This window comes from Myotis davidii, unplaced genomic scaffold (assembly GCF_000327345.1).
Source record: "Myotis davidii unplaced genomic scaffold, ASM32734v1 scaffold461, whole genome shotgun sequence".
NCBI lineage: Eukaryota > Metazoa > Chordata > Mammalia > Chiroptera > Vespertilionidae > Myotis > Myotis davidii.
The window spans coordinates 1,999,518-2,009,988 of NW_006295825.1; the positions used below are offsets into that span (position 1 = coordinate 1,999,518).

The 10,471-nt window shown below is 41.1% G+C and overlaps 1 protein-coding gene across 3 annotated transcripts in view; it reads left to right on the forward strand.

Annotated features, from left to right (window-relative positions):
* The first annotated feature begins 3,665 nt into the window (after positions 1-3,665).
* Positions 3,666-10,471, forward strand: part of SPG21 (spastic paraplegia 21 (autosomal recessive, Mast syndrome)) — a 17,719-nt gene continuing 10,913 nt past the window's right edge. The window contains exons 1-3 of one of the 3 annotated variants that reach the window (XM_006770777.2): positions 3,666-3,747; positions 6,696-6,857; positions 9,531-9,611. In XM_006770777.2, the coding sequence (XP_006770840.1) occupies positions 3,685-3,747; positions 6,696-6,857; positions 9,531-9,611 (306 nt within the window). In that variant the 5' untranslated portion in view covers positions 3,666-3,684. The remainder of the gene's footprint in view (positions 3,748-6,695; positions 6,858-9,530; positions 9,612-10,471) is intronic. The other 2 variants (XM_006770778.2, XM_015568518.1) reach the window with 2 other exon arrangements.

Sequence of the window (10,471 nt, forward strand, 5' to 3'; positions counted from 1 at the left end):
AGTCTGAGTTCGTGGGGGTGGTCGGCGTGCGGTGGGCCTGCCTTTGTGTGGCTGTCACTGGTGGGCCTGGGGGAAGATGCGGGTCCGTGTGGAGGTCGTCTAGGGTGAGGGTGGGGCGCTTGACAGGGCACCCTCCTGTAATCCCCTCCTGGGCGCGCTGCTGCAGCCGGGGAACATGCTTTCCTGTAAACTTTTAAGAACTCTGAGCAGAGACCAGTTCTTTGGGAGATCGGGCCTCAGTCTGAAAGTGACAGGTGACTTTGTCATTGCTGAGTAGGGCCAGGTGTGAGACTGGTGACTGGGCCTGAGAGAGTGTCTCTCTTTTCCTCTCATTTTCCTGGGGAGTGGTGAGTTCTTGCTTCTCCACCTACAATGTTGCAGCTCCTGTTAGCACAAAGGCGTAACTTAGTAGCTGTGTGCAATTTTCCAAAAGCTTTTATACGGAGACAGGACAAGATGAGGTGTCACAGAAGAAATGTCAAGTAGGCAACTTTTCCTCCCACGAGGGGTAGAAGATAATGAGAGAGAGAGATAAGCCTCCCCTGTAGATATCTAAAAAAAAGATAGCTATTTTCTGATGTGGTAGGTATGGGAGACTTGCTTTAAAAGCCAATTGCATCTCCTGGAGACTCTCGGGTTCAGTATTTTGTTATTGTGGTGTCAATAACAATCCTAGGTTGTGCATATGTAGATCCACTACAGATTGAGATAAAGGTTCAGAAAACCTCTGAGTAGTTAAGCTAGTTATGTGACAGACATTGGTAAAGGTGCTTTCGTTGACTGTAAACTGGCAGGTTCAGCTGAAACTGAGCCATAAATGCTGGTGATTCTCGGTGCACACTCACCACTGGCAGTTTTACTGACAAGCAGCACCAGGGAGGACCAGGTGGCCACAGCTCTCCCCGGGGGAGGGGCTTCCTTGGGCAAGAAGAAGGCTGATCTCTGCGGCCCTTTCCCTCCCAGCATGAACAGGTGCTTTTGTTTCCGTGAAGAATTGACTTGTGAGAGATCAGATCAGTGTTGAGCTCGTGGTCCACATTCTTTCTTTTTTTAATACCGTCCAGTTTGGTCACAATCTCAGTGAACCTTTTTGCCATATACGGAATGTTCTTCTTGTGACTTGGAAATGTACACCCCTTTATGAAAGAGAGTTGGGAGAACAAACTTCCTTTTCATGCTGCTCACAGCTGCTTTCCCTTTGCAGCATGAGCTTTTCTTCACTTAGATGTCAGTTGGTCATATGCAGCATTTGCTGTCTGTCTTACCTTTCATGTACTGCCAGACTAGCACAAGTGTTAAAATCACTTGCCTCTACAAAAATGTAGTCACAGGACTCGCTCCAGCAAGATTAGTTATAAAATGTTAGGATGCTGGGGTGGTTGTGAATAATACTCAGGACTGTGGTAAGGAATATCTATTTATTGCTATGGGAAGAAGTGGATGACAGTGAATGTATGTGTCTGTGTATAGTAGTTTGGTTAGTCCATTGCAGTTGATTGCAAACTGTGAATAATTTGTTTTATGCCAAGTTTGGTAAATCTAGAAGGAAGCTTTCTGCTTTTAATTAGCTAAGGTGTTTTAGAAATCTATTGGGTAGATTTTTTTTTTTTTTGCTAAACATGTTTTTTATGTTTTCTTCTTTAAAATGGTAATTGTTTATAGTAATGCAATAATAAAAAATGTCTCTGTTAGGAGCTATTTATATGATATAGGACTATTTCAAGTCTGTCCAGGTTGAAAATATTCCAGAATTAACTATATATGCTAGCTGCTTTCAATTAAAAGTGGTAAGCAGCTCGGGGAAAGGCTATAGTTCAAATTAAGATTTTTAACATGTTAATATTTAAGGGAAAATGGATATGCAAAGAATGATTTTCTTTATTTCAGTATGAATAAAAACTATATGTATCCACAGTGATTTTTAGGACTGGCTAATGATTTTCTTGGTACTTTAGAGCAATTTATAATTTTAACAAATTTTTCTAAAAGTACCATCTTAGCATTGAGAGAAGAGACCATTATTATAATGTCAAGGTTGTAAATCAAGTTTAATATTGGATGTCTACATTTCCTTGGGGTTCAATTTAGTAATCCCTCAAGGTTAGAGATAACAGTTAAGACTGCTGAGTGCCCTGTGTGACTGAGGGAAAAGATGTGGAGATCCAAGGAGGAAGAGCTCCATTGGTTTTATTTATTTATTTTTAATTTTTTTTTTTTTATTGATTTCAGAGAGGAAAGGAGAGGGGGAGAGACATAAAAACGTCAATGATGAGAGAAAATTATTGATCAGCTGCCTCCTGCAAGCCCCACTCCGGGGATTGAGCCAGTGACCCAGACATGTGCCCTGACCAGGAATTGAACTGTGACCTCCTGGTTCATAGGTCGAAGCTCAACCCCTGAGTCATGCTCGCTGGGCGAGCTCCTTTGGTTTTAGAATCCCCTGCCTCTGGTCAGTCCAGAGAAGCCCCTCTAAAATGACAGCTCAGAGTCAGCCCAGAAATCAAACCCTAAGATCCCAAGCTCATCCTAGCCCTCCTAGGAAATCCAGGCTTGCCCTGGGGTAGAGGACAGGGTACATTGTAGGTGTTTGAATCCTTCGAAACCAATGGGTGGAAGCTCCCTGTTTGGCAGTAAGAATCTACAACAGGGAACTATAATTTCAGGTTCCTGTTATGGCATAACACACATGCCTGAGCAAAGAGACCAGCCTTTAAATGGAAGGTGCTCAGCCAGTTCAACACCCATAGTTGCCCAAGTTAGAAGGGACTCTAGGATTGCCTAGTTCAATCTCCTTAGGACATAGTCATTCGTCAACAGATGTTGCCTGCTGTGTGCCAAGCACTATTTTAGGTGTTGGAGATACCAAGGTGAAATAGTCATAGGTGAGAAAACTAGCCCAAAGACAAGTCAGTGACTGTTCTAAGGTCACAGAACTATAAAAGCTGGAGATCACTAATCCCACAATAAAAACCACACATTTTTTCGTAAAGGCACATGTTTTGTTTGATTGCTAGTTCTAGTGCCTTCAAGCCTACCCTCATGTATTATCATAGATCTTTGGAGGATATTAGATCATTTTTAATCACACTAATATAAACAGCAATTTTCCTGTATTTTGCATTAAGAGCTACATGTGAGGTTCTGAAGTTACGTTCCACTACAGTTAGATTTGTGGTATTTGGTGAAATGATCAGGAAGCAGGTTTATTAGTACATTAACTCCTTTCTTTAGTGTGGACTATTCCCTATAATTCTATCAGACAGAAACATCTTTACTTAGATGGACTTAAGAAGATATTGTCAAAAGATAGGGGGTGGCATTGCACTTTGGAATCATTTAACTAGGACAGGCAGTCTGGTGTCAGAAAAGACTGTCCTGCATCTGGTCCATAGCCTCTCCGGTAAGGCGTTTACATTTTCTAGACCAGATTTCTCTTTTGAAAGAACTAGAGGTGTGAATAATTATCTCTCAAGGCCCCTTCCTGCTCTAACATTTCACCAAATTGTTTTTTGTGCTTTAAGTATATGTCAGCAAGTTAATAACAGCCCATTTCCTCAGTTTTACCCTTTAAAGTATGCATTGTTGGTATAGGTAGGCCAAACTGTACATTTAGTTCTGATGTGAACATGAATTCTTGACATGAAACATCACATGCTTTTTTTCAGGGTTAACCTCCAGCTAATCATGGGAGAGATTAAAGTCTCTCCTGATTATAACTGGTTTAGAAGTACAGTTCCCCTTAAAAAGGTATGTATGGTTTTACTATACTTCTTATTTTCAAAATCTTATATTGTTTTTGTGTGTGATTTAGATGTTATGTCTTATAGTGTTTGAGAGTAAAGGTTATTGCCAAGTATCATGACTTTGGGTTTCAGGGCATAAAGTTTGCCCCTTCTCTGTCAAGTACAGTCAACTTTTGAGGCTCATTCAAGAGTAAAAGTGAATAGAAATATACGCATTATTTTATAATTACTTTTACATATTCAAGCAAGCAAGAATATGTGTACTCCTTAGTGTAGTTTAGTGGAAAACTTACAGCAATAGCAACTATACAGTAAGGGCAGTCAGATTCTATTATAAAGCATTTTTCTGTTCCTCAGATTTAAGATTCACAGTGGGTTACATTAGAGATCCTCTGTTAGCAATGATTTACTCACTCTGCCATGGTCATCTTCTGGAAACTTTATTTCCCTGGGATGTCCAAGAGCACCAAACGCTTATTTTGAAATTTCACTTTTGACTCTGAGTCCCAGATTAACCCTAAATGTTTTGGAATCATACTAGACAAAGGCTGTTCACGTCGCAGAATAAAATCTTTGCTTATCCCCTTGCAAAAGTATTCAGAGTACTATGGGAAAAGCGTACTATGACCTGACCATCATCTTTGTCTCTATTATTTTGTCAAGGTAGACAGCTGTGCAAGTATCATGCAAATTTGAGTTAATAACAAAATTACTCTCCATATAAAAATTTGAGACACAGTTTTCCAAGTATAGACAGAATACCTGCTATATACCTGGCACTGTTGTAGGAAGTCCCCAGATATCATATTTAATTCTTTTCAATAGTTTAACAAAGTGGGTAGTGGTGTGCCCATTTTATAGATGAGAAAACTGAGATTCACAGTGGTTAGCTTGTTCAAGGTTGCCCAAGTTCGAAGGGATTCTAGGATTGCCTAGTTCAGTCTCTTTAGGACATAGTCACTCATTTAGTCAACAGATCATGCCTGCTATATGCCAAGCACTGTTCTAGGCTAATAGGTTTGGGATTAAAATCAAATTAATCTGACTTCAAAGCTGGAAGTACTTGGCTGCTTACCAAAGGGAGCTCCTTCTTGCTGCCGGGAAAGCACTGCCCGTGCTGAAAGGAGAATTGGCCTCTGGAGTTCCTCTATTTCGTCCCATTCCTCAGCTTAACTCACGTGAGCTCCTCTTGATGGACTCACTTAACAAGCCGATCACCAGACCCAGAACAACCCACACCTATCTAAATAGTCTTAGAAGCAGTTATAGGAAGTTGTTTTATTGGTATGATTTTCTGCAGTTGTCAGGTCAATTTGGCCCACAAAATCATGATAAACTTGCTTGATACATTTTGTGGTGCTAGATTACAAATTATCAAGCAGATATTGTGACTTCTAAAGGAATTCTGACAAAATTGCCATTCAGAGAACTCTGAGGAAGTTGAAGGGATAAACAACCTTTGTATTTATGGCTTATATTTAGAACATACTATGTCAGTTATATCTCAGTAAAACTGGGGATGGGGGTGGAGGAGAGACATAAAAAAAGAACATGCTATTTTTTGTTATTTTTCTTCCAAATCGGATTATTGAAATAATTTTCTACAAAACTTTAGAGATCTTTTTTCATATGAATTTTATTACTACAAGATTGAGATTTACTGTGTGCACTGTCAAAGCCATTGATAGATTTTTACCACAATTTCAGCAAAAAGGCATGAAAAGCAAAAATGTGAGCAATGAAATACATAGGACACAGACGTGAATATGAGATTCTGTTGTGACCACCTGTGGCCTGGGCAAGTCCCAAAGGGAATTGTCAGGGCTCTCTGGACTCTGCCTCACGCTGTTGTCTGCTCTTGGTAACACCAGTGACCATGGTCAGTGTGTTGCCACTCAGAGTGACACCATGGGGGTCACAGCACTGCCGGCTGGGAGAGCTCAGAAAATAGGACCTGGAGGCCTTGAACTTTTTAATGTGAAATTAGGGGGAATATTGATTTGCATGGGCAAAAGTTCAAACCATTAATGTACTTTTCCAAATACCACCAAAAGTCAAAGAAAACAAAAATTAAACACGCAATGAATGATACTAATCGCTAACACTGATTGAACTCTGAGCATCTGCCAAACTCTGTGCTGAGCACTTGAATAACCTCAGCTCACTTAAAGCTCATCGTTTTCCCCTGTTGGGTCAAGAACCATTAAATCAGGAGGGTTTCTGAAGACCTTCCTCCTTCCCACCCACTTCCCCCTCGCCCTGCAAAAGCCAGTTTTTCCTGTACCCACTCCCCACACCCGACTGAATGATTTGAAACATTCTCCTGGGACAGTGACACCCATCCCTGCCTCATCCCTCCTCTCTAGCAGAAGTCTCGCCTCTGGAAGATTGTTCTAGAGCAGGCTCCTGAATCATCTCCTGAGTGGTACCATCCCTGTCCAGTTTCTCCCTAGAGCCTAAAGTCTTTCTCTCCCTTGCCTCCCCTGTTCACACGCTGACCCTGCTGATCCCAGTCAGTCCTCTGGGCCAGCACTGGAGAATGATTCTGCAAACTGCCCTTCTCCTACACACACACACACACACACACACACACACACACACACGTATGGGGAAGAAGCAAGATGCCATGTACAGCGTTTACTGTTTAATGGTAAACAAAATAGACTTCCTATAACCATAGATGGAAAGGAAAATTAGGAACTGGTAGAAAAAGCGGCTCTTTGGAGGATATAAAGCAGTTCTATGGAATATTTCCTTAGCACCAAAGAAGGAAAAAGAGACCAAAGCAGTTTATTTTATATACTAATCTGGCGTGACCCCTCGCCACAGGTTACCTTTTAACAAACAAGGCAGTGGTATTAACATTGTCAGCAAAATTATAGTGTGACGTTAACAATACAAAAACCAAATCTGTAAGACTTTCCTATTTTTTTTTAATAACTCTCCCTCCAGATTATCGTGGATGATGATGACAGTAAGATATGGTCGCTCTATGATGCAGGTCCCAGAAATATTAGGTGTCCTCTCATATTTCTCCCCCCAGTCAGCGGAACTGCAGATGTATTTTTCCAGCAGATTTTGGCTCTGAGTGGATGGGGTTACCGGGTGATAGCTGTAAGTATTATCGATTCAGTATTCCAGTTCAGGTCCACATTTGGCGGGGGGGGGGGCGGTTGTGCTTCTATTTCTGATCAACTATAGTGAAGGGCACATTTTTTATTGACGTAAGGTACTGTTTATCTTTTTTAAAAGTGAGCGGAAGCCTTGTGAAGGAAGGTGGTGTGGTACACAGACATACAGAGATGCAAAGGGGCAGAGCTCCGTCGGAAGCTTTCTGCACCCCCAGCTTTTCTGTGCATTCTCTCCCGTCCCTCTTCTCACAGGTCTGATCAGTAGGAAGCATTGTCCTTGTTCGAAGGTGAAGAAACGGAGGTCCAGGCCATTTTAGTGATTGCCTCGGGTCACACAGCCAATAGGTGGTGGAGGGACAACCAAACCCAGTCTCCTGACTTCGTTTCCCCTCCTCGTTTATTACACCACTGCTTTCAGGGGAGGCGGGCATGGGCTGTCAGACAGCAAAGAGATCTAACGCCGCCCTCCGGGTGACTGGGAGCTTGCTGAGTCTGCTCTGTGAAAGGCTGGTGGGGAGGGCACTGTTGCTGTGACATTTCTTGGCATGCCTCAGCTGTAACCACAATGGAGGGTGGTCTGTAACTTCCAAGGAAGGGAGATACCTGGGATATTAACATGGAAACGGCACTCCCCATGGGACTACTGCTGTTATCACACATTTTATTTACTGTCTTCACGGAAAGAAAACGTGGGCCAGACCTCTTTTCTTGGAAGGTAACCAAAAATTCTACTGAGGGCACCACCACCTGGGGCCACACAAGACAAATGAACTCCTCTTCCTCCTGACAGCCCCTTTCTTTCCCGAGAAAACTAGTTATTATCGGCAGGCACTGCCTGCTGCCTTCCTCCCAGGCCTTCCCTGGTACGTTCCTCCAGATCCTTGAACCATTCCTCATATGGCATGTTTGAGTCTGCAGCATAACCCCTCTTGTTCTGGGAGTTCAGTAACCCCTCTTTGTGACAGCCTTCCAGGAGAGCAGGTGGTAGCCGCCCTCACCCCAGCCCTCTGCAGCTTCACACAGCACAGCCTTCCGGTGGCCACTGCTGATCAGCCAGGGAGACTGAGCAACCCCAGGCTCTGTCCCACCGAAGAGCGCTCTCCAAAGCTGACTCTGTTAATCCCGCTAAACTGGCATTTTTGAGATTTTGCCTCCTGGGATTTCCCTATTTCATTAGCTAGGTAATCAATCAAGAAAAGGCCAACAGTGTTTCAAGATTACTTTGTTGTTTGAACAGAATGCCCAATCCATGAGGTTTTGAAACTTATTAGGTATTTGTTAGTATCTAACAGTTAAAATGCACAGATACCTTTTTCATTTACAGTTTTAAATGAAATCTACAACTCACATGCAGTTGTACGAAATAATGCACAAAGATATCCCTTTTACACTTTGCCCAGTTTCTTCCAATGGTCACATTTCCCAAAACATCATACAATATCACAGCCAGGGTATTGATATTAATATAATCCACCCATCTTATTTAGATTTTTCCAGTCTTACTTATACTCAGTTATGTTTGCAGTAAGTTGTATATAATTTTTTCATCTGTTTAGAGCACAGATCTTTTTAAATTAAAGGTTTTAGCCCTGGCCAGGTGGCTCAGTTGGTTGGAGTGTCGTTCCATAGGTTTTGGGTTCAATCCTGTATGGGAGGCAGCTGATCAATGTCTCTTTCTCTCCCTCCTTCCCTCCTCCCTCCACCCTGTTTCTCTCTCTCTCCTCCCCCCTTCCCCCTTCCTCTCTCCCTCTCTATCATCTCTCTGTTAGGGTATCATCTTACTCAAATTTTCTGCTAGGAAGAGTCTGTTCTCCATGCTGTCTCAAAAGAGCAGAATCTTATCCACAAATGGAATTTTAATAGTAAAAGTAACACAAATTTTAAAAGTGCATCAAATCTGAAATGATCCCATAATTTACATGGCAGTATTTATTCTAATGATTTATTAATGACAAAATGCATGTAAGTGCTTAAAACAACAAGCCTGTCAGATGAGTTTTACATATTATTAAAGAGGGAATTATTGGGTGACAAGCCTGAGTACCCTAGAAAAGAGTTAGTGACTTTATTTCTTTTTTCCCCCTCATCATCAGCATTAATAGATGGGTGACTTAGGGTCAAGCACCATACTTTCTTTGTCACAAAATAAAAAGTTCAGGAAATCATACAGACTAAGTCAATGGGGAAAAAAGGGACAATTTTATTGAATGCTCCCTTAAAGAAATGCCACCCAAAAGAGAGGGAGCGCTCCTTAGAACAGGTTTTGTTCCCAGTTCTGCTGAGCCACAACTCAGAATGAATTTAGATCTGAGGAGAAGCAGTGTTTCTTTACTTGGATGGGCTCTGCTCTGTGTACCTTTAAACCTCAGAGTCTCTCACTATTTGTAAAGGACGTTGATGTGAGTTGAAATTATTATTCACATAATATCCCTAGAATGTGCTTACTTTTTATTCTTAAAATTGGTCTGTTAGATAAAATGTGAATTTTGAAGTTTAGGAAAAGGTGAGAAACATATTTACATATTTTGAATAAGGAGCAAAGCTTGAGCAACTGAGAAATGCTATTATGAGAGTCCTAAATTTTTCAGATATATGAGTTTAAAAAATAAAAATAATTAGTTCATTAAAAATAAATTATTTTTTTTTATTTTTTCAGTTGCAATATCCAGTTTATTGGGACCATCTTGAATTCTGTGATGGATTCAGAAAGCTTTTAGACCATTTACAATTGGATAAAGTGAGTACCATGAAACTAATTAATTGCGTGTGACTTTAATGCAACATTTGCATTATAAAGCCTAGTGTTGTTTTTCTTTTATTTTTTAAGTAAAATCTCTTTTGAGATAAAAGTCACGTACTATACAGTGTACCCCTTTTCAAGTCTATAATTCAAAGATTTTTAGCATATTTACAGATATCTGCAGTCATCATCACAGTCCATTTTAGAACACTTTTTTCACTCCAACAAGAAACCCCATACTCAGCAGTCACTACTCACTCCCCCTCCCCCTAACCCTGGCAAGCTGCTCTACCTTCTGTCTCTGTGGATTTGCTGTTCTGGATGTTTTGTATAAGTGAAATCATACTATACGTGGTCTTTTCTGACTGGCTTCTTTAGCTTAGCATAACGTGTTTGAAGTTCATCCATGTTGTAGATGTAGCAGTACTTCACTTCTTTTTATTGTCAAATAATATCCCATTTATGAATATAGCACATTTTGTTTATCCATTCGTTAGTTGGTGTACACTTGGACTGTTTCCAGAATATTTGGCTGTTATAAATAATGCTGTGAACATTCATGTACAAGTTTTGGCGTGGACAGGTTTTCAGAGTGGAATTACTGAATCATAGTGTTTGGGTTTTTTTAAAATATGTTTTTATTGATATTTAGAGAGAGGAAGAGAGAGGGATAGATAGAAACATTGATGAGAGAAAAACATCATTGATTGGCTGCCTCCTACACACCCCCTACTGGGAATCGAGCCCATAACCTGGGCATGTGCCTCGACTGGGAATTGAACCAGTGACCTTTTGGTTCATGGGTCAACGCTCAACCACTGACTCATACTGGGCAGGCTGTCAGTTTTACATTTCTA